This window comes from Acomys minous, assembly GCF_964271855.1.
Source record: "Acomys minous genome assembly, chromosome: 10".
NCBI lineage: Eukaryota > Metazoa > Chordata > Mammalia > Rodentia > Muridae > Acomys > Acomys minous.
Window position 1 is genome coordinate 52,540,430 of NC_140491.1, and position 23,881 is coordinate 52,564,310.

At 41.4% G+C, this 23,881-nt stretch overlaps 1 protein-coding gene across 7 annotated transcripts in view; it reads left to right on the forward strand.

The window, feature by feature from the left end:
• Window positions 1–23,881, forward strand: part of USP34 (ubiquitin specific peptidase 34) — a 176,598-nt gene that overhangs the window by 5,900 nt on the left and 146,817 nt on the right. For all 7 annotated transcript variants that reach the window (XM_084798362.1, XM_084798363.1, XM_084798360.1 and 4 more), the window contains exon 2: window positions 11,347–11,434. In XM_084798362.1, coding sequence (XP_084654488.1) covers window positions 11,347–11,434 — 88 coding nt within the window. The remainder of the gene's footprint in view (window positions 1–11,346; window positions 11,435–23,881) is intronic.

The following is a 23,881-nucleotide window of genomic DNA, read 5'->3' on the forward strand; positions in this document are numbered from 1 at the left end:
TATAATATAATATTCATGTGCTCTTGGGTTAGTCAGAAAATGATGACCCTAACCAATCAAGAGAATAACCTAGGCTCTCCTCGACACTGAGCACTTTATGGTTGAAACAGTGCCTGTTGGTTGTTCAGTCTTCGAGGGTCCCAGGTTGGAACCCCTTTGTCTCTTTATCCTTCCACTTTGCAACAATGATGATGATGGTCTGTCACCAGGTTACAGACTGTTTCTTGCTTTGCTGTATTTGCTGCAAGAGGCCCAGCCTTTATTTACTTTTATGGCCTTCAAGGAAATTATCTGAAGGTAGGATATGCAGCTTTCTCTGGGTGTATTTTTGGATGCCAAGTATATGTTTCTAAAGTGTTAAGTGGTTTTCAAGCAAACCTGATGTAGCAGCAGTATCTCTCTCATGATGTGAGGTCCTAGAGCAGGTGGGCATGGGAAGCTTTGGGGAACACTTGCCGTTGCCAGCATGGTTATTGAGTCATCTTCCAGGCCATGAAGAGATACGGGGGGCCATGGGTGAGGCAGTGTCTTTCAAAACTGCTCTCTTGCTGGCTGGTGCTGTTACACATACAGGCAGGAGGATCTATGAGTTTGAGGCCAACCTGGTCTACAGAGCAAATTCCAGTTAAAGGCAAGGTTACACAGAGAAACCTTGTCTTGAAAAACCAAAAATCAGCCAGCGTGGTGGCGCACGCCTTTAATCCCAGCACTCAGGAGGCAGAGGCAGGTGGATCCCTGTGAGTTCGAGGCCAGCCTGGTCTACAAAGTGAGTCTAGGACAGCCAAGGCTACAGAGAAACCCTGTCTCGAAAAACCAAACCAAACCAAACCAAACTGAACCCCAAAACGCAAAAATCAACCAACCAACCAAAACACCACCACCACTACCAAAAAGTAAGAAAAAAAATTGTCACGGGCTGGGGATATAGTTCTTTCAGGAACATGTTGAAATCTATGTTTGATCCCAGCACCCCATAAAATCTATCTTAGTGGTACACACCTGTATCCCAGCACCTGGGATGGTGGTGGATGCAGTAGGTTCACAAGTGCAAGGTCATCGTCAGCTACATAGGGAATTTGAGGGGAGCCAGGACTGCATGAGACCCTTTCTCTGCCAAAATAGCAAAAGGAAAATAGCCGTTGTTGGATGTGGGACTACAGATGTGCTGCAGCAGAAGTCAGGTTTGGGTCCACGGGAGCTGGAGTTCCAGGCTGTTGTGAGCTGCCATGTGGATGTTTGGAACTGCCGTGGAGCCTCTGCAAGAGCAAGTGTTCTTAATTGCTGAGTCATCTCTTTAGCCCCAGATAATATTTTTACAGTTATACAAGACAATACTTCTTACAGTTGTTTATGAAAGCTTGATATATAAAGTATAGTGATTATTAATATGTGCAAGTAAATACAGTTAGGGTTCCTAGGTGACTGGTGTTTTTTTGTGTATGAGACAGGGTATTCTCTGTAGGTACTAGGCAGTGGATTCCAGTTGTCAGGCTTGGTGGTGATCGTTTTTACTTGTTGAATTATGTTGCTGGCTTGAAGATTGCTCATTATGTAGCCATGACTAGTTGTAGACTGGGCTGGCCCCATAATGCTTTCCTCTGCCTCCCAAGTGCTGCAATTAAAGATGTATGTTACCATGCTGGCTAGGTTGCTGATTTTTAAACTATAGTTCTAGTGCTATGAACATTAATCACAAAGTTTTATGTATTTCTATGTTACTCAAAGAGTGTAAACATTTAAAAAAAAGATTTATTGATTAATTTATTGTTTATATTGTATTCATCCTGCATGTGAGCAGGCCAGAAGAGGGCACCAGGTCTCATTCTAGATGTTGTGAGCCACCATGTGGTTGCTGGGAGTTGAACTCAGGACCTTTGGAAGGACAACCAGTGCTCTTAAACCTCTGAGCCATCTCTCCAGCCTGAGTTTAAAAATTTTAATTTCACTTTTGAAACATAAATTCATTCATACATTCATTAAATTTTTTTTTTTATTTTAATTTTTGATTTTTCGAGACAGGGTTTCTCTGTGTGGCCTTGGCCACCATACCTGGCTGGCTGGCTTGTTTGTTTGTTTGTTTAGAAACAAGGTCTTGTGTAACTCAGGCTAGCTCAAACTTGACAGTACATGAGGAGGACATTGAACTTACTTGAAGCTTTTAAAAAAGTTTATAGTAAATTAAACACCTTCACCATGGAAATACTGTTTCAGCAGTCTTAGGTAAACACTGAGTTTCTCATTGGAATGTAAATAAAAGTTTATCTTTCAAAGAAGTTATATGTATATGTTTATAGGTTTGTTTGTTTTTTTAAAGTGGATTTATTTATTTTTGGAGACAAGATTTTCTGTATAGCTTTGGCTGTCCTGAACTCACTTTGTAAACTGCAGAGATCTGCCTGCCTCTACCTCCCAGAGTGCTGGGATTACAGGTGTGTGCTACTGAATCTGCCTGATTACGTTTTAAATTATTTTTGTTTTGACACTGGTATTAGTTAGATATCTCAGGCAGCTTCAGATTTCCAGGACAGCCCCTCTGCTTTAGGTGCCTGTGTTCTGGGATTTATAGGCATGAATTGCCAGAGCTGCATTAGCATATTTTAGAAAAGGAAAGGAGCTTTTTATGAGGTGGTGGGTATGAGCCAGGGTCTCTTTGTGTAGCCCTGGCTGTCCTGGATTCCTTTTGTAGACCAGCCTGGCCTCGAACTCAGAGCAGTCCACCTGCCTCTGCCTTTTGAATACTGGGATTAAAGGCGTGCACCACCACTGCCTTGCTAAAATTTCTTTATTCCATCTATTTAGTGTATGTGTGTCCACAACCCATATAGATGAGCCATGGCACTAGTGTGGCAGTCAAAGGACAGCTTTCTACCACGTGGGTCCTGGGAACTGAACTGATGTCAGGCCTGGTTACAGGTGCCTTTATCCACTGAGCTGTCTCTCTAGCCCTACCTTTTTAACTCAGGTTTCATATTCTGTGCTATTAGCTAAATATAGCCTAGGATTACACGATTTTTATTTTTATTTTGTCTTTGATGAGGCAAAACAATAAAATTAAAACCTATGGGAGGCAGGGGGAGAAAATCCAAACCAAAAAAAATTGTTACTGCTGACTCCTGAAGTGGCTCTGAAAAATTTTTTTCCCAAGGACTGTTGCACTGAGAACAAAGTTAAACAGTGTAAGATTTGGCTAGTTTAATTTAACATTGCCAGCTGCTTTTTAAAAATAATTAAAAATTTTTTTATTTATGTGCATTGGTGCTTTGCCTGCGTGTATGTCTGTGTGAGGGTCTCAGACCTTGGAGTGACAAACAGGTGTGAGCTGGTGTGTGGGTGCTGGAAATTGAACCTGGGTCCTTTGGAAGAACAGGTAGTGAGTGCTCTTAACCGCTGAGCCATCTCTCTAGCCTCCGACAACTGCTTTTTTGTTTTTACTCTTTTTAAAAATAGTGTAATGGGTATTTTGCCTAGATGTATGTCTGTGCACCATGTGTGTACAGTGCCCAAGGCACAGAGAAAGTATGGGATTTTTGGAACTGGAGTTATAGATAGACGGTGGTAACTGTTACGTATGTGCTGGGAAGAGCAGCCAGTGCTGTTGACTTGAGCCATCTTTCCAGCCCCTAATTTTTAAAAATTAACAAACAAATCGGTTTCATTATGGCGTTTTTGTATATAATTTGCTTTTTGTTAATTTCTTTTCTACTTTCATGCCAACTGTGTTCTCTTACCTTTACGGTGTCTTCTAAACCTATATCTCATTTTTGATGCTCCTTTGTAATTTAATGAACTATACTCATAATAAACTTACATGCATACATGTATGCAGGCACAACCAGAAGCACACACATATAAAATAAAAGCTAGAATCCATATGTGAGAGAGAACATGTAGTTTTGTCTTTTGTGTGTCTGATTACTTAATATAATTTCCAGATCTATCCATTTTTAAAGATTTATTTCACTTTACATGTGTAAGTATTTTGCTTACATGTGTATGCACGTGTAGAGTGCATGCTTAGTACCCGCAGAGATCACAAGAAGGTATTGGATCCCCTGTAACTGGAGTTAGAGGTGGTGGGAGCCAGCATGCTGCTGCTGGGCACCAAGAGAACTCAGGTCCTTTGCAAGAAAGTGCTCTTAACCACCGAACCATTTTTCCAGCCCCTATCCATTTTTCTGCATATTTAATTTTTCTTTATGGTTGACTAAAATTCCATTTGTGTGTGTGCATATGTATGTGTGTGATCACATTTTCATTATCTATTCACTTGTTGATGGATAAGTAGATTAATTCCATTTTCTTTTTCTTCTTTGAGACAAGGTCTCTGTGTAGCTCTGGATGTCCTGGACTTGCTTTGTAGACCAGGCTGGACTTGAACTCACAGAGCCTTTACCTGCCCCCCCCCCCCCCCCGAGTGCTGGGGGTCACAGGCATGTGACACCTCACCCAGCTTCGTTCCATTTCTTGTGAAAGAGAACAGCAGTGTGAGTACAGCCAGGCGTGCTGCTTACTAGCACTTACGAGGCAGGGGCAGGACAGTCTGTATATTTGAGGCTGCTCTGCATTTCTAATTCCAGGACAGCCAGTGCTACGTAGTGAGGCCCTGTCCAAAAAAAGATGTGCAGGTATGTCTGTGGCAGGATATGAAGCCTTTGGTTATGTGTGTTCCCGGGAATAGTATATGGGCTATATGTATTTTGAATCTCGCATGAATTTCTATACTGATTTCTGTACTTGCACTATTCAATAGCAGTAAAAAATGGGTTGGGTTCCTTTTTTCTGTTTCCTCTCCAGATTTTGCTTTTTTTTTTTTTTTAATTTTATTTTTAACTTTTTAGTTTGAGACATGCAGCCCTGCTGTCCTGGAATCATTCTCTAGACCAGGCCCACCACGAACTCACAGCGATCCGCCTGCTTCTGACTCCCCAGTGCTGAGATTACAGGAGTGCGCCATCACTGCCCAGCAAAAATTGTTTTCTTTGCATTTATTAACTTCCTGTGTTGTGTGTGTGTATATGTACACACGTGTGCGCATATGTCCATGTGACCATATGTGAGGAAGTCAAAGGACAACTTTCAGTGTTTGGCTCTTTGCTTCTGCATCCATTCAGGAATTGGACTCTGGTAGTTAGAATTGGCAGCAAGCAGTTGTACTCAGTGAGCTGAGTCATTTCTTAATTCTTTTTTTGGGGGGGGGGGATACAGGGTTTCTCTCTGTAGTGTTGGCTGTCCTGGACTCATTTTGTAGACCAAGCTGGCCTCAAACTCACAGAGATCCGCCTGCCTTTGTCTCCCAAGTGCTGGGATTAAAGGCGTGCACCGCTGCTGCCACCACACCCAGTCATCCACATCAAATGTTGTTCTTTTTGTTTTTTTTTTTTAGATTTGTTAACTTATTTTATATACATGAGTGCACTATCTGCATGTACACCTCATCTCAGAAGAGGGCATCAGACGCTAGTATAGATGGTTGTGAGCCACCATGTGGTTGCTGGGAATTGAACTCAGGACCTCTGTAAGAGCAGACAGTGCCCTTAACCTCTGAGCCATCTCTCCAGGCCCCACATCAAATGTTCTTGTCCGCCGAATCATCTCCCCAGCCTGCTGGTGCTCCCTCTCCCCCTTTCGCTCTCTCTTTCTAGACAGTGTCTCTTGTAACCCAAACTAGCCTAAAATTTACTGTGCCACAGAAAACTAGGGAATCTGCAACAAGTGTGAGTTCAAGGCTAGCCTGGACTACACAATACCTTTAAAAATACTTACATTTATTATGTTTACAGTGAGCTGCCTGCATACCAGGAGAAGGCATCAGATCACATTATAGATGGTTGTGAGCCACCATGTGGTTGCTGGGAATTGAACTCAAGACCTCTGGAAGAGCAAGACAGTGCTCTTAACCTCTGAGCCATCTCTCCAGCCCCTAAGTCCAGTCCCTTTTATAGTCTTGCACCCTCCCCCTGCCCCCAAGGTTTCTCTGTAGCTTTGGCTGTCCTGGACTAGATTTGTAGACTCACAGAGATCCGCCTGCCTCTGCCTCCTGAGTGCTGGGATTAAAGGAATTTACTACTACATTGCCCAATTTATAGTCTTAATATAGTTTTCCATTATTTGGTCATACTATAACTTAAATAGTGTAAAAGTAACTTTTATTCTCCTGTGGTAATTGCCATCTTGGAGGCTTAGTGCTTCCGTCTGCTAACCTAGGCCTAGTCCTGGAAGCTTCTGTTCTCTGTATACTCTAACCTAGGCTTAGAATGTTTTCAGCCTCTGAAACTTACTGCCGAGTAAGCTCATGCTTTCTAGTTCTTTCTGAACTCTGGCTGGCTGGTTCAACTCAGCTGCTCTGGCTCAAACTCCTCTCTAGCTGACAGATTCACTCTGGCTTCTCTCAGTTTCTTGTTGCACAGCTTGGCCTCATACTAGCTTTGGCAGTATATTCTAATCTTCTGGCTTCTTCTCTTTCTGTGGCTCACTGTCTTCACTCTTGTCTAGTTTGTTCTCTTCTACCTGTCTCTGTAAAACTCTCCTGGTAAAAAACTGCCCCTGAAGCCCACAACTCAACTCCAGGGCACTGCTCTCCTCACTCTCAACCAAACTGCCTGAGCAGTATTGACTAGAATTTAGAGGTTTGCATGCCTCTGTGCTGGGATTAAAGGGTGATGCTCCACTACACCTGGGTCTTTATTTTTCTTTATCTGAAACTTGCTCTTTACCAGGCTGTTTTTTAAAAAATTTATTTTATTTTATTTTATTTTTTTTTAAAGATTTTATTGATTTTATGTATGAGTGCTCCATCTACATGTACTCCTGTATGCCAGAAGAGGGCATCTGATACCAATATAGATGGTTGTGAGCCACCATGTGGTTGCTGAAGATTGAACTCAGGACCTCTGGAAGAGCAACCAGTGTTCTTAACCACTGAGCCATCTCTCCATGCTGCCTTCCAACCTCTGATTCCCTAGTCCTCTTTAAAAGGCAGGGCTTCTCTATGTAGCCCTGGCTGTCCTGGACTTGCTTTGTAGACCAGGCTAGCCTCAGACTCAAAGTGACCTGCCTGCCTCTGCCTCCCGAGTGCTGGAATTAAAAGGCGTGTGACACCAGGCCCTGCTTTAAAAGGTAGTGTCTTGCTATGTGGCAAGATCCTACAGCCTCAGCCACCCAAGTGTTGAGATTATAGGCCTGAACCACTGGGAAATGACGGCAGTAGGGCCTTAGGAGTTGCATTCAAAGTAAGAAAACAATGGGACACTGTTTACCACTGCTTGGCAAAGCAGTACAGTGTGGCCAACAGATTGTGTATTGTCATGCTGCTTTGTTTCTATCTTCCCTTCCATGGTGAGTTTCCCCAATAGCAAGATTAAATCATGCATTAAGTGAGATACTAACTTACAGTTTGGTGAAGAAATAGAGGTTGGCTATTACTAAACCCAAAACTTGAAGTTTTCTAGTCAGTGTGAGGCTAGAATTTAAATTCTGATTTTAAAAATAATCAATACAATTCAAAAATTAAATTTATTGGTGTGTGTGTGTGTGTGTAAGTGTGTGTGTAAGTGTGTGTGTAAGTACCTGTGCATACCATGGAGCATATGTGGAGGGCAGCTGACAACTTGCAGGATATTTCTCTCCTACCATGTGGATTCTGAAGATTGAATTCAGGTTTCAGGGGTTGGTGGCCTCTTGCCTGCTCCATTAAAAAATTCTGCTTGTGAGCTGAAAAGATGGCTCAGTGGTTAAGAGCACTGACTGTTCTTCAGAGATCCTGAGTTCAATTCCCAGCAACCACATGGTGGCTCACAACCATCTATAATGTGATCAAATGCTTTCTGCTGGTATGTAGGCCTACATGTATATATGTGTATAAAATTTTGTGCTGGTGCCCATGGAGGCCACAAGAGGGTGTCCGATCCCCCTGAAGTTGAAGGTGGTTGTGAACTGCCTGACATGGATGGTATAAGCCAAATTCTATTCATCTGGAAGAGCAGCAGGTGTTTTTAGCCACTGTGCCATTTCTCTAGCATCCACCCCCCTATTCCCAGTTTTATTTATTTATTTAAAATTTTTTTTTTGGTTTTTCGAGACAAGGTCTCTCTGTGTTAGCCTCGGCTGTCCTGGGCTTGCTTTGTAGTCCAAGTTGGCCTTGAACTCACAGTGATCCACCTGTCTGCTGGGATTAAAGGCATGTGCCACCATGCCTGGCAGCTTTATTTATTTTTATGGCATGTTTAGCCAGTAAAAGTTTGCACCATTATTTTAAAACCTCAAAAAATTATCATTTCAGATACAGAATACTGAACCTGTTACTGATGTGAGAGAATGTTAATGCTGTTCAAACTTAAACCTTTAGTCTTGGGAGTAATGAAGAATACTGAGCTGGTAGTTACGTGGTTGTGAAGCTTTCAAACTTTTTAAAAAAAATATTTTATTAATTTATTCATATTATATTTCAATTGTTATCTCATCCCCTGTATCCTCCCATTCTTCCCTCCCTCCCATTTTCCCCTTACTCCCCTCCCCTGTGACTGTGACTGAGGGGGACCTCCTCCCCCTGTATATGCTCATAGGGTATCAAGTCTCTTCTTGGTAGCCTGCTATCCTTTCTCTGAGGACCACCAGGGAAGCTTTCAAACTTTTTAATTTGATTTTATTACTTTATGTGTGTGGCTGTTTTTGCTTGTGTGTAAGAGTACCACTTGCATGCAGTGCCTGTGGGGGTTGAAATAGTACTTTGGATCACCTGGGACTGAAATAGGGACAGTTGTGAGCTGTCATGTGGGTGTTGGGAGTTGAACCCTGGTTCTCTGGAGGAGCAGACAGGGTTCTCAACTGCTTTGCCATCTCTCTGTCCCATTTCTCAGCCTGTGGGTTGCAACCCCTTGGAGGGGGTGTTGCATAGCAGATATCCTGCATGGCAGACATTTATATTATGATTTATAACAGTAGCAGAATTAGTTATGAAGTAGTTAGTTTTGTTTTGTTTGTTTTTGGTTTTTTGAGACAGGGTTTCTCTGTGTAGCCCTGGCTGTCCTGGACTCTGTTTCTAGACCAGGCTGGCCTGGAACTCACAGCGATCCTCCTGCCTCTGCCTCCTGTGTGCTGGGATTAAACGCGTGCACCACCATGTCCTGCTGTAATTACAAAGTAGTAGGGAAATAATTTTATGCTCGGGGTAACTACAACATGAGAAGCTGAATTAAAAGGTTGCAGCATTAGGAAGATACTCCTTTGAATTTGAAGCTTAGTTGATGATGTTTCTGAAATAGTATCAGTTGACAAACATTGTTTTAGATTGCTGTTCTTCTCTTCCATTTTGGGAACTATAAGAGAAAATTGACTATTAAAGAAGAAATGTTGGGCTGGAGAGATGGCTCAGTGGTTAAGAGTGCTGCCTGCTCTTCCAAAGGAAGAAGAAATGTTAATGCTGGGGAGATGGTTCAGCTGGACAAGACACCTGCTGTTAAACCTGATAACCTAATTTTGGTTTCTGGAACCCACATAGTAGGCCAAGAAAACAAATTTCTACAAGTGTTTTTTTTTTTTTTTCCTGACAACTTAAAACATATCCACAAAGCCTGGTGTGATGGTGCAGGCCTGTAATCCCAGCATTCGAAGAGGCAGAGGCAGCTTGGTTGACAAAGTGAGTCCAGGCCAGCCAGGGCTGTTACACAGAGAAACCCTACCTCAAAAAACCAAAAATCAAAACACACACACATACACACACACAAACACTAAATGCAACCTCCCTAAAACAACAGAAACCGACACAGTCCACCATCAGGAAACAAACCAAACCCCAAAAGCCTCAGCTAGGCATCATAGTACACGCCTTTAATCCCAGCACCAGGAGGCAGAGGCAGGAGGATATCATCTCTGTTAGTTTGAAGCTTGCAAGCTTGCCTGTTTTATAAATTGAGTTCACAGCCAGAGAAAACTTGTCTGGAAAGAGCAAATAAACACAAACCCAACAACAACAATACACACTGCAAATTTGAAATGTAAGTGGGAAATGCATTCAGTACATTTAACCTGCCAAAAAAAATTTATCAGCTATATACTGTACTTTCTGATGACTTGCTTATATTAATTCCTGGACTCAGAGGTATGCAGTTGTAGGTATTTTGAAGACGAGCTTGGAGGATTGTATAAATTGCCATTATTTGTCATTAGATTTTCTATTAGGATGTTTTATCACCTTTTTTGTATGTATGTATGATCATGACCATCATGAGCATATGGCATGGATCACAAGAGCTTCTTAGAATACATCTATAGTTTGGGGAAAGATTGAAATCAAAAGTATGGAGTGGCAAAGGGAAAGATGACCTCAGGCTATTGTACTTGTAGAGCCTTTTCAACATTACGGTGTTACATAACCGCAGGAGCCACGAGGCAGTTTACAGGTAGGAGGATTAGGACTAGAATTTAGTTTCTGTTTGCGTTTTTTGGTTTTTGTTTGAGACAGGGTTTCTCTGTGTTGCCGTGGCTATTCTGGGTTGCCTCTGCAGACCAGTGTTGGGATTACAGGCATGTACCACCACACCTGGCTTTTTAAGTATTTCCTTTGCGTTGGAGAGATGGACCGGTGGTGTAGAGTGTGTAGTGTACTCTTGCAGAGGACCTGGGTTCCGTTCCCTGCACCCACGAGCTGGCTCACACTGCCTGTACTTCTAGATCTAGAGGACCCTGCTGGCACATGATGGACACACACTCACACAGGGCGACACACATACACATAAATAAAACATCCAACCATTTCTAAAAGTGCTGTTATTAAAGCTGAGCCTTTCTCTTTTAGGTTTTCAAAGCAGGGTTTTTCTGTGTAACAGCTCTGGTTGTCCTAGACTAGGCTGGCCTTGAACTCACAGAGATCCATCTGCCTCTGCCTCCTGAGAGATAAGATTAGAGGCATTCAGCACCACGCCCAGCTGCCTTTCTTTATTTTTTTGAGGCGGAATCTCAGTATGTATCCATGGCAGGCCTAGAATGTAGGGAGGCCCTATCTTCAAAAACACGTTCCCCGCCTCCAGAAAAAGAAGAAGAAGAAAAAAAATCCAAAATCCCAAAACAAACAAAAACCATGAAAGCAGGCTGAGCAAGCCAGTAAGTTGGGTTTCTCTATCATTTTGTGTTTTCCTCTGAGGATGGAAAATGAACCCTATCTTCTCCAGGTTATTTTTGGTTATGGTCTTCACAGAAACAAACAAACGAATACAGTCAGTAATCACAGATTTTATGTTAGTACTTAAAGTAAAAGAATTGATGTTTGCATTTGTGGCATTTGTGTATCTAAGCTTTATTCTTGAAGTATTGGCCTTAATATTTATTCATACTTTTATCCTTCTATTTCAGTATCAGATATAGAAGGTGGTGATGGACTGCAGCTCAGAAAGGAACATACTCTCAAAATATTTGCTTATATCAATTCCTGGACTCAGAGGTATGCAGTTGTAGATATATTGAAGATTAACTTGGTAGATTGTATAAATTGCAATTATCTATCATTAGATTTTCTTTCAGGATGTTGTATTACATGTTTTTTGTATTAAATAATAAGTGTATCAATATTAGTCACGTCCCCTTTTTCTTAATCATGGGCTTGATCATGCATTTTATGTATTTATTTAGTGATTACGTATACAGTGTTCTGCCTGCATTACACCTTCACGCCAGAAGAAGATACCACATCTTATTATAGATGGTTGTGAGCCACCATGTGGTTGCTGGGAATTGAATTCAGGACCTCTGGAAGAGCAGACAGTGCTTTTAGCCTGAGTCATCTCTCCAGCCCATGACATTGTGTGTCGTCGTCCCCCCCCCCCCCTCAGGCTTCTCTGTGTAGCCTTGGTTGTCGTTGACTCACTTTGTAGAATAGGCTGGCCTTGAACTCCCAGAGACCCACCTGCCTCTGTCTCCTGAGTGCTGGGATTAAAGGTGTGTGTCACAACAATTGATTTTTTTTTCCTTTTACCTTTCCCTCATTCTTTAGGAATCAGTGACTAAAATTTTGAGAAGTAGTTGAGAATTAAGAGATTATTTTGCTTTTTTTTTTTTTTTTTTTTTTTTTCCTGGACAGGGTTTATCTGTGCAGCCCTGGCAGTCCTGGAACTCATTCTGTAGACCAACCTAGCCTCAGACTCTGTCTGCTTTTGTCTACCAGCCGCTCACAAGATGAGAGAATTTTTATGGAATAGCCAAAAGCTTATAGCAAACTTACTCTCTTAAAAATATCTTTATTGTGGTAACATTTTAGAAAAAGGTTTATTTATTGTATATGAGTGATTTATCTGCAGAAGCGGGCACCTCTAAAAGAGCAGGTGGTGCTCTTAACCTCTGAGCCATCTCTCCAGCCCATAGTAACATATTTTGAAGCCATTTGTTACTTGTCTCTTTTTCATTTAGAGACTGGCTACACAGAGAAAAATTTTTAGTTTCAAATTTCAGCTATTCTTTCTCTCCTTCATCCCACAAACCTCCTTAAACCCCTATCTGGGAGACAGTTTCTTTGTGTTGTCCTGGCTATCCTGGAATCACTTTGTAGACCAGAGTGGGCCTTGAACTCATAGCCTGCCTCTGCTTCCCCGAGCTCGGATTAAAGGCATGTGCCACCACACCCAGCTTAGCAAAAATTTTTGTTGTTGTTGTTTTGTTTTTTTGTTTGTTTTTGGTATTTTGAGACACGGTTTTTCTGCGTAGTTTCGGCTGTTGTAGAACTGAAAACTCTACAGACGACGATTGAACTCATATCCGCCTGCCTCTGCCTCCCAAGTGCTGGGATTAAAGGCATGTGTCACTACAGACCAGCTGAATCTCATCTCTTCTACAGTATTTTTCTCTTGATTTTAGGAAAAGTTAGAAGTACTGAAAACTTGCATATGGGCTAGAGAGATGGCTTAGCAGCTAGGAGCACTGGCTCCTCTTCCAGAGGTCTTAAGTTCAATTCGCAGCAATCACATGCTGGCTCACAACCATCTGTAATGGAATCTGAATCCCTCTTCTTGTGTGCCTGAAGACAGAGCACTCACCTACATAAAATAAATAGATAAATCTTTAAAAAAATTAAAGAAAAAGTTTACTACAATCTTGATGTTGACATCTCTTCTAAAAATCAGCCCTGTGGATTGCTTTGGACTGAGTTACTATTGCTGCCATTATGAGTAGACTAGACGAAAATATGTTTCATATATTAAAATGCTAATTTAAGCCTGGGGTCCCAGTACTGGGGAGGCAGAGGCAGACAGATTGCTGTGAGTCGAGGCCAGCCTTGACTACAAAGCAAGTCTAGGACAGCCAAGGCTACCCAAAATCAAAAACAAAAACAAAAAAACCCAAAAACAGTTAATTAAAATTAACTTTAATAACTTAAGTGATGTACTGAGAAAAGTTACATGAATCATAGTTTTTAAATTATTGTAGCTACAGCTAGATGGCAGCATAATGTACTAGGAAAAACTCAGTGCTTGTGACTTCAGGATGTACTAGGTGTGCCTGAGCAAAGTGAGAGTTGTAGAGTCAGCACAATTCTTACTACTTTACTTGTCATTACTAGTGGAGCTGCAGCCATATCTCTGATTTTGAGTTTTAATGTTATACTAGTTAAATATTTATAATCCCTCTATTAGTGTTTTTTAATGTAGAGTCTATGAATGAAATTATAAAGAAATAATAAAAAATGAAAAAATGCAGTGAAATTATAAAGGAGATCTTGATATGTACAGTTGTAGGCAATAATTAATAGGCTTTATCAGAATACCAGAATTTGTCCTTAAATTGATGAGAACCTCTGCTTGATCAATTACTTCCTGAAATAGTTTGAGGCTGGCATTGGAACCAGATAGACATGGATTAAAGTTATGCTTCATCATCCATGACCTTGATCATGCAGACAAATTCTTTTCTCCTCTATAAGTCTTCACTTCTTCATGAATTACAGTGATGCTGTAGCTTAATGAAAAACAAAACACAAAATACTAACTTAGCATTCTATTTAAGAATTAATTATAGGCTGGGCAGTGGTGGCAAATCTTTAATGCTAGCACTCAGAGGCAGAGGCAGGCGGATCCCTGTGAGATCGAGGCCAGCCTGGTCTACAAAGCGACTCCAGGACAGCCAAGGCTACACAGAGAGACCCTGTCTCCAAAAACTGCATGTGTGACTGTGCAACATGAGTTTGCAGCATCTGTACCGAACAGAAGAAGGTGTTTGACTCACTGTGGCTGAAGTTACTCATGGTTGGCTGTTAGCTACCGTGTGGGGTCTGGGGTTCTCTTGAGGAGCAGCCATGCTCTTATTGCTGAGACATCTCTTCAGCAACCTTTTTGAGAAGAAATTGTTTGTGCTTTTGTGTGTGTTGAACTCGAGGCCTCTCGTGTGGTAGACAAGCACCAGTGTTGACCTACATTTCTAGTTGTGACACACCTAACTTAGTGAACATTCGCTTAGTTAAAACTGCTGGGGCCAGGGGAGGGGGCGCACGCCTTTAACCCAGCACCTGGGAGGCAGAGGCAGGCGGATTGCTGTGAGTTTGCGGCCAGCCTGGTCTACAGAGGGAGTCCAAGACAGCTCAGGTTGTTACATAGAGAAACCCTGTCTCAAAAAACAAACAAACAACCCTGCTAAGCTTTGTTTTGGAAAGAAAATATAAATTGAAGTGTGGGTATATAAGCTGAACCTTATATAATTCTGTTTACAGGTGAATTAAGTATGATTTTTTTGTTTCTATTTCATTTTATTATTTTTTTTTAATATTTATTCATTTAAATATACAGTGCTTCACCTTCATATATGCCTGCATGTCAGAAGAGGGTAGCAGATCTCAATATAGATGGCTGTGAGCCACCATGTGGCTGCTGGGAATTGAACTCAGGACCTTTGGAAGAGCAGCCAGTGCTCTTAACCTCTGAGCCATCTCTCCAGCCCCTGTTTGTTTGTTTTTGAGACAGGGTTTCTCTGTGTGATAGCCCTAGCTGTCCTGGACTCACTTTGTAGACCAGGCTGGCCTAGAACTCACAGAGGAAGGCCTCTGCCTCCCGAGTGCTAGGATTATAGGCGTGCGCCACCGCTTCAGGCTTGTGTTATTTTCTTATATTTCAACAAATACTGTTGCCTAAGTTTAAGAGTGTGCTTCTCCTAGGAGGTACATAGCTATTAACAGTTACTCTAGAAGAAAGATTAGGTTGAAGCCCATAAATGGGTTATCTTTCTTGGAGGGAAGTGTTTATAGCTTTCACATTATCAGTAGAATGGGATGGACATAATTGTGTGTGTTTAGCATTTGTGAGAACTCTGGATTTGATTCCTATCACTAGATAAAATTTACAGAAAGATGATCAAATCAATGTAATGTTATCAGTGGTCAGGATTTGCTTTTGTAATGTATTGACAATGTTCATTTAAGAAATAATGTGGTTGCTGGGTGTGGTGGCCCACACTTTTAACCCCAGCACTCAGAGAAGAGTCAGCAGCAGTGGCTATGTAGTAAGTTCCAGGACAGCCAGGGTTATGTAGAAAGACTGTCTCAACAAGAAAAAAATAGAAATAATGTGTTCGGTTTACTAGGGAGATGGCTCAGTGGTTAAAAGAATTTACTGTTCTTGCAGAGGACTCCTGCTTGGTTCTCTGCACCCACATGAGAGCTCATAGCTCTCTCTAACTCCAGTTCTAGAGAATCCAATATTCTGATCTGTGAAGGCTTCTGCACAGGTGTGGTGCACTTACATGCATTCTCACACACACAAAATAAAAAGAATTTGTTGAGTTGGATGTGGTAGAACATACTTTAATCCTAGCTCATAGGAGACACAGACAGGCAGGTCTTTGTGAATTCCAAACAAACCTGGCCAGCCATAGCTACATGGTGAGACCCTGCCTTTAAAAAAGAAAAGAAAAGAAAAAGGTTGGTGGTCGTGTACTCCTTTAATCCTGGTACTGTGATTTCTAGGCCGGCCTGGTCTACAGAGGTGAGTTCTAGGACAGCCAAGGCTGCACAGAGAAACTCTGTCTCAAAAATCCAAAAGAAAGGAAAATGATATTGATGCTATTGTTTAAAGTAATTTCCCCCCCAGAATTTAACTCATATAAAACAGTGTTTGAGATCCAAGGCGAAAGCTTGAGATGGAGTCAACTTGGTTCATGTCTGTAATCCCAGCCGTGGAAGACAGGGCGGGAGGCTCCCAAGTTCCTAGCTCTTCTTGGCTGTGTAGTCAGACCTTCTCTTAGTAAACAAAATATGTGCAGTGAAAACATGAAACACTAAGCTGATGAAGCTAATTTACAGACTTGGCAGTGTCTTACTGTTCCTTTAACATTTTTCTTTTTCCTTGTCCCTTCCCCTGTCCCCTTCCCTAAGACAGGTTTCTCTAACCCTAGCTGTCCTGGAGCTCACTATTTTGACCAGGCTGCCCTTCAGCTCACAGAGATCCTCCTGAGTCTTATTATGCCCACACATGGCCAGTATTAAAGTGTCTGATAATCTTCCGTATAATAAGAATTCCAGAACAATTAGAGTTAAGTTTTCAATAAACTATCTGGGGAAACTATCAATGATCACATTTAAAATTAAATCATTGCCAAGCCTGGGGGCGCACGCTTTTAATCCTAGCACTCAGGTGGCAGAGGCAGGTGGATCACTGTGAGTTTGAGGCCAGCCTGGTCTACACAGCAAGTCCAGGACAGCCAAGGCTACACAGAGAAACCCTGTCTCAGAGAACCAAAAAAAGAAAGAAAGAAAGAAAGAAAGAAAAGAAACCCAAATAAATCAAATGAACATCATTGATGAGACAGAACCAGGTTTCCCTGTGAGTAATTAGGTGGAGAACTGGAAGCCCTCAGCAAAGGTTTACCGTGTAACCAGTTCTTTTTAGTACTGCTGAGGGTCTCAAGTTTGAGCACCTGCTGTGGGGTGAGCTAGCCAACCCCTGGCGGCTGCTGTGGCACTCACCACATTCAACAGGTTTTGTTCTGCTGTGAGTAGGCAGCTTGTAAGAAAGGATTATTTTTCTATTCAGATGTTGAATACTGAGTTGTAAGAGTTCTTTAATTTTTTTTTTTTTTACATTTATTTATTTACATGTATGAATGTTTTGGCTGCCTGCATGTATTTTGTACCATAAGTATGACTGTGCTCTAGGAAGTGAGAAGAGAGCTTTGGATCCCTTAGAACTGGAGTTACTGAAGGTTGGGGGCCTCTGTGTGGATTCTGGGAGCTGAACCTGGGCCCCTCTGGAAGAGCAGCCAGTGTTGGTCCCCACAGAGCCAGCCATCTCTCCAGCTTCTTGAATAGTTCTTTAGTGCTTTCAACAAGAGCAGGGTAGGGAAAAGGATGGTACAGGTATGTGTTGTCAAATAAAATTCTAAGAAATTTTACTTGTCTTATGGGCCTTCATGAGAATTAATTTACTACTAAAATTTATTGAAGCTTCATGTTTTATACTATCATTGCATTTTAAAAGTTTATTAGCGGGCCGGGCAGTGGTGGCGCACGCCTTTAATCCCAGCACTTGGGAGGCAGAGGCAGGCGGATTGCTGTGAGTTCGAGGCCAGCCTGGACTACAAAGTGAGTACAGGACAGCCAAGGACACACAGAGAAACCCTGTCTTGAAAAACAAAAAACAAAACAAAACAAAAAGCTTATTAGCATGTGTGTATAACCTGTGTGTGTAAGACTGTACAAGTTTGTAGCTTTTCCCCCCCCCTTTCTGTGGGTTCCAGGTATTGAACTCAGGTTGTTAATCTTGCATAGCAAGTGCTTTTAGCCACTAAGACATCTCACCAGCCCTCATGACATGGGCTTTAATATGTAAATTTAAATTCAGACGAGAAGCATATCATTTTACTTGGGTAATAAGATCATAATCAAGCTGGAAATAAAAGATATAGAATGTTAGGAAAGATATACATGATGCAGAATAATAAATATAAAAAATCCATACAAGTTTTAAAAGATGCAGGTACGGGGCACATTTACATCAGCAGAGGTAGGTCAGTGGAGCGTGTTTTAGGCCAACCAAGTCTACACAGTGAGACTGTCTCTCCCTGCCCCAAAATGCAACCGAAAGAGAAAGCATACAGTTTTTTAAAAAATTGTCCTTCTTAACCCTGTTTCTATTTTCAGCTAATGGTTTAATATTCTGACTTCTGAAATTGTTTCATTATGTAGCTGTTGCTTCACCTGTCAGTTTTAGGTATAATTGTACCCTTCCTTTTATGACACATAGCATTTTACTTTTTACCACATCCTTTCAATGTAGTTGCTGTCAATTCTTAGCATACTTGTAAAAGTAAAAATGCTGTTCATAGTTGTGCCAAAACAGTTTTTCTTGTAAATACATTGTTTAGCCTTATTTTATGTACTTTGCCGTTTTGCCTGCCTGGCTGTCTTTGTGAGTGTCAGATCTTGGAGTTACAAATATCTTGCTGCCATGTTGGTGCTGGGATTTGCCTCAGGTCCTCTGGAAGAGCCGTCAGCGCCCTTAACTGCTGAGCCATCTCTCCAGGCCTTGCCAAATTGTTAAGTGGATCAATTCATATCTGATGCATTCTTTGTTTCCTGGGTCTCTACTGACTTGTTTTTCATTTGAGTAATTTTCTACATATGAGTCACAGTTTCTTCCTAAACTCTAAAAACCTTTTTAGTGATGATCTGTTATTTTTAGTTTTTCCCCCAGTCTTGTCAGACTTTAATCTTGAGTTTCAGTTTGTATTGTTTGCTCTTAAGTTAGGTTCCCCTCAAATTTCATCCCTAAGCTTTTACTATTTTCCTGCCCATGTTTTCCAGAATTGTATTTTTTTGTGCTTATTGCTTTATTGTTTCATTAGGACCTTTTCTGAAAAATGTTACATGGTAACATGAGTTTTAGACTTGGCATGGCTAAAGTGTTTAATCTTCGTGTGTACTTTTGTTCTATCTACTTTTGTTGAAAACAGGATTCTGGGTAGAAAGCCCCCCCCCCCCCCCCCGAATTGTATAAACAGTGCTTCATTGTATTCCAGGAATCCAGTGTTGCTCTTCTGAAGTATTGGCTTTTTTCCTCCTTTAGAAATAACTATGTGTAGCCAGGTGTGGTGTGCTCACCTGTAATGCCAGCACTTGGGAGGCAGAGGCAGGTGGATCGCTGTGAGTTGAAGGCCAGCCTGGTCTACAAAGTGAGTCCAGGAGAGCCAGGGCTACACAGAGAAACCCTAAAACTTGGGCTAAAACTTGGGATTTCCTACCTCAGCCTTCTATAGAGTGTATGTCATGGCACCCAGCAGTTTTAGCAGTTCCTATTCCTTAGTTTTCCCTTAATTCCCTGCTTGAAAGCTTTAGGGTATTTTTCTCCTGTATTTCAAAAATTGTAGGTGGTGTATTTTTTTAAAGATTAAAAAAATAGATTTATGAATTATTTGTACAATATTCTTATCACATGTGTGCATGCATGCCAGAAGAGGGCACCAGATCTCATTATAGATGGCCATTAGCCACCATGTGGTTGCTGGGAATTGAGCTCAGGACCTTTGAAAGAGCAGTCAGTACTCTTAACCACTGAGCCATCTTTCCAGGCCGTAAGTGATATATATTTGGATAAGCTTGTCCATTGTGTGTGTGTGTGTGTGTGTTTCTTTCTTTCTTTCTTTTTCTTTTTCTTTTTTCTTTTCTTTCTTTTTTTTTTTTGAGACAGGGTGTCTCTGTAATGGCCCTGACTGTCCTGCACTCACTTTGTAGTCCAGGCTGGCCTCAAAAATACAGAGACCCGCCTGCCTCTACCTCCCAAGTGCTGGGATTAAAGGCGTGCACCACCACCTCCCAGCAAGCCTGTCCATTCTGAAAAATTAGCATCATAAAGAACACAACTGACAACAAAAGCTGGAGAGGGTTTAAATGTTGGTGGAAATATAAATTGGAACAGCCATTATGAAAACCAGAGTGGTTGTTTCTCAGTAAACTACAAATAGAACTCTCTCCCCACACCCTATACCCAAACAACATTTTTCTGTGTAGCCTCGCTATTCTGGAACTTGACTTCTAGTCCAGGCTGGCCTGGAATTCACAGAGATACACCTGTCTCTCAAGTGCTGGATTAAAGGTGTTTGCTACCAGGCCTACCAACCAGAACTTTCATATGATTAATTTATACCATTCCTGGACATTTATCCAAAAGACTATATGCTATTACAGATATTTATCTATGTTTATTACTGTTTTCATAATAGCAGGGAAGTACAATAAACCTAGAAGATTGGATAATGGAAGTGTACAACATATACACACACTGGAATTTAATTCATTTGTTAAGAAGAATAGTTGCACTATTTCTAGGGAAGTGTATTGAACTTGGAAATATTTTATTAAGTTGAGCTGACCCAGATTCGTAAAGGCAAACAATATATCTCATCTGAGTCTCACAGCTTTTTGTATATACATATACATGTGAGAGATAGAGAAGATGCCAAGAAACTAGAAAGGGGCTTATGAGAGGGAGAATATTACTTCCAGCAGAAAATTACTCTATAATTAAGTCTTAGTAGCTGATACCCTAGTTATATTTAAGAACCTCTAAAAGAGCCAGGTGTGATGGTGCATGCCTTTTAAACTCAGCACTCGCTGAACATACAAAGCCTGCCTGGTCTACAGAGCAACTCCAGGACAGCCAAGGCTAACACAGAGAAAACCTGTCTCGATAAACAAATAATAAAATAAAATAAAATAAAATAAAATAAATAAAATAAAATAACCTCTAAAAGCTGTGGTTGATTAGATTAGCATATGACCTTTTATAAAAAACTCTTGGGCCGGAAGTGGTGGCACATGCCTTTAATTCAAGCACAAAACAAAACAACAACAAAAAAAACCCCTAAATTCCCAATTATGCTTTGCTAGAACTAGTGTTTAAATAGACTTCAGATGTATTCCCTCTTCTGATTAGTAATTTCATTTTTGCATATTTTACACATTGACATAGTTTCGTTTTGTTTTTAAAGCCTTTTATCTTTGATTAGTTCTTTAACATAAGTTTAAATCTTCCAATAAGTAGAAATAAAAATACAGAAAATCCTTGAATTTTTATTTCATTATTTCCTTACTTCCATCTGACTTGTAGATCTATTACTAGTCTTGATTGGTTATGTACTTTCCTTTTTCTCCCCAATATCATTTTTTGTCTTCCTCTCTGGGAGATTGCTTTAGTTTCACTAAAGCTGCTAAAATTTTAATTGAGTTTTTAAGTGATACATGTTGTGTGTATTTAAAAGGCATACAAATAGTCTATGTATAATTAAAGTGTTTTTAAAAAATTTTAAATGGTGGTTAGGGTGGAGCCCAGAGGCTCATACATTTAAACCATGCCCAGCTTCACAGGGCTCACTTTTATAATCCCTATTTAGGTTTTTGTAACATTCATTCTTTCCGTAACCTCATATTGCTCTAAGTGTTATATCGAAGAGTTAATTTTTTTCTATCATGTGACTGTGCTAGGTAATTTTTAAAAAAAGATTTATTTATTATGTATACAGTGCTCTGCCTGCATGTACACCTGAAGGCCAGAAGGAGTCAGATCACATTATAGATGGTTGTGAGCCACCATGTGGTGCTGGGAATTGAACTCAGGACCTCTGGAGGAGCAGTCAGTGTCCTTAACCTCTGAGCTGTCTCTCTAGCCCTAGTTAGTATTTTTTTTACTTTAATTTGATTTTTGTCCACTTGAAACAGTCTGTGGTCTTCTGGGAAGGGGTAACCTTAACTCAGAAATTGCTTCCCTCAGATCTTGGAGCATTTCTTGATTAATAATTGATGTGGGAGGGTCCAGCCCAGGCTACGCAGTGCTACCCCAGGGGTCCTGAAGCAGGAGCAAGCCCTAACGGGCAAGCTGGTAAGCAGCATTCTTCATGTATCTGTTTAGCTTCTGCCTTTAGATTCTTGTCATGGTCGACTTTTATTAGCTTCTCTCAGTGATGTAATGTGGACCAGCCAGTGTAAGCCAAATACAATCTTCTCCAGTTACTTTTGACTAGTGGACAAATGGGTGGAACTAGAAATGATCATAATGAGTAAGTTAACCCAGAAGCAGAAAGACTCACATGGTATATACTCACTTATAATTGGGCACTAGCCCAAAAGGCATGTCCCATGAAAGATTGGGATAGATGGGAGGACATTCTACTGAGACTCTAGGTAAGAGAAATATAGGAGATGGGAAATAGAAGAACTCAGAGGGTCCTAGAAACCTACAAGAAGACCATCGCGATGGGTAGATCGGGGCCCAGCGGGGGTCTGCTCAAACTATTGCACTAACCAAGATGAGACTTGATAGCCTATGACCATATAGTGGGGGAGGAGGTCCCCCTTGGTGAAAGCGGGAGAGAGGGAGGAATGGGAGGATACAACTGATGGGATAAGAATTGAGTTGTAATCTGAATAAATTAATAAAATTAAGATTAAAAATGATTTATTTATGTATTTATTATTATGTATACAATGCTCTGTCTGCGTGTTCACCTGCAGGCCAGAAGAAGGCATCAGATCATATTATAGAGGGTTGTAGCCCTGGCAGTCCTGGAATTTGCTATGTAGACCTGGCTGGTCTGGAACTCAGAGAGTTCCTCCTGTTCCTGCCTCCTGAGTGCAGGCCCATGGAAGCTTCTTTTTAACGGAATCATGGTTAGCACCGGATGCTTGGTGTTGTGAAAGGCCAGAAAAGGTCATTGGTTAAAGTATGGCCTCAGTTGCAGAGGACACCCCAGGGTTGAAGGAGTCATGGAGAGAAACTGAGGCTTTGGCACCATGGTATAGTGGGAATCCCTGAGGAGAGGCCATTGGTGAAGGTGCTGCCTCAGCTGCAGTGGAGACCCCGCATTCCAGAGACGCCAGGCCGACAGGCATTCTATTGATGAATGATTGATGTGGAGGGCCCAGACTATGCCAGGCAGCCCTGAGTTCTACCATAAAACAAACCGAGTTGTTTCTCTTTTGAGAGAGTGTTGCTATGTAGACCAGGTCTACCTTCGATTCAGGGATGAAAGGTCTGTACCCCCAAGCTAGGCCGAATCTTTTTACTGTTTCTGTCATGTTTAGTGATAAAAGTTTTTTTTTTTTTTTTTTTTTGGTTTTTTGAGACAGGGTCTCTCTGTGTAGCCTTGGCTGCTCTGGACTCACTTTATAGACCAGGCTGGCCTCGAACTCACAGCGATCCACCTGCCTCTGCCTCCCGAGTGCTGGAATTAAAGGCGTGCGCCACCACGCCCGGCATGATAAAAGTTTTTAATGTTTTGCTTATTTTGTTCCTTTTCTCTTACAAAGACTTACTCTTGGCTGTACTTCTTGGTTAAGAAAATGGCACAATAAAGTGAGTTGGCTAGCTGTGGGTGGGGCGCTTAAAATGGAAGTCTGTACTGTATGATAGGTATAAAATGGTGAGCAGACTTTTTTGTTTGCTTTGTTTGTTTGAGACAGGGTTTTTCACTGTGTAGTTTGGCTGGCATAGAACTTACTTTGCATACCAGGCTGGCCTCAGAGTAGGCTTCCTTATCAAGGAAATGTCTTTTGGACCCATTTGTTTGACAGGGCTTCTCTGTAGCTCTGGCTGTCCTGGATTCACTTTGTAGACCAGGCTGGCCTAGAAGTCACAGAGATGCCTCTGTGTCCCCAAGTGCTGGGATTACAGGGGTGTGCCACTGTGCCTGGCTGTCGTTTGGACTGATATTTTTGAAGAGATACGTATCCTCATTCTTTGGCTCTGATTAGATGCTGGGTAGGGGAGGTTACTTGATGTCTTTCATTGAATCCTCTTTTTCTGTCTTCTGCTTCATCTTTGCCTGGGACATGAGCTTTTCCAGAGGTTTTTCTTTTGTTGTTGGTTTTGGCACAGGGTGTCTCTGTGTAGCTCTGGCTGGCTGCTCTGGAATCCACAGCTCC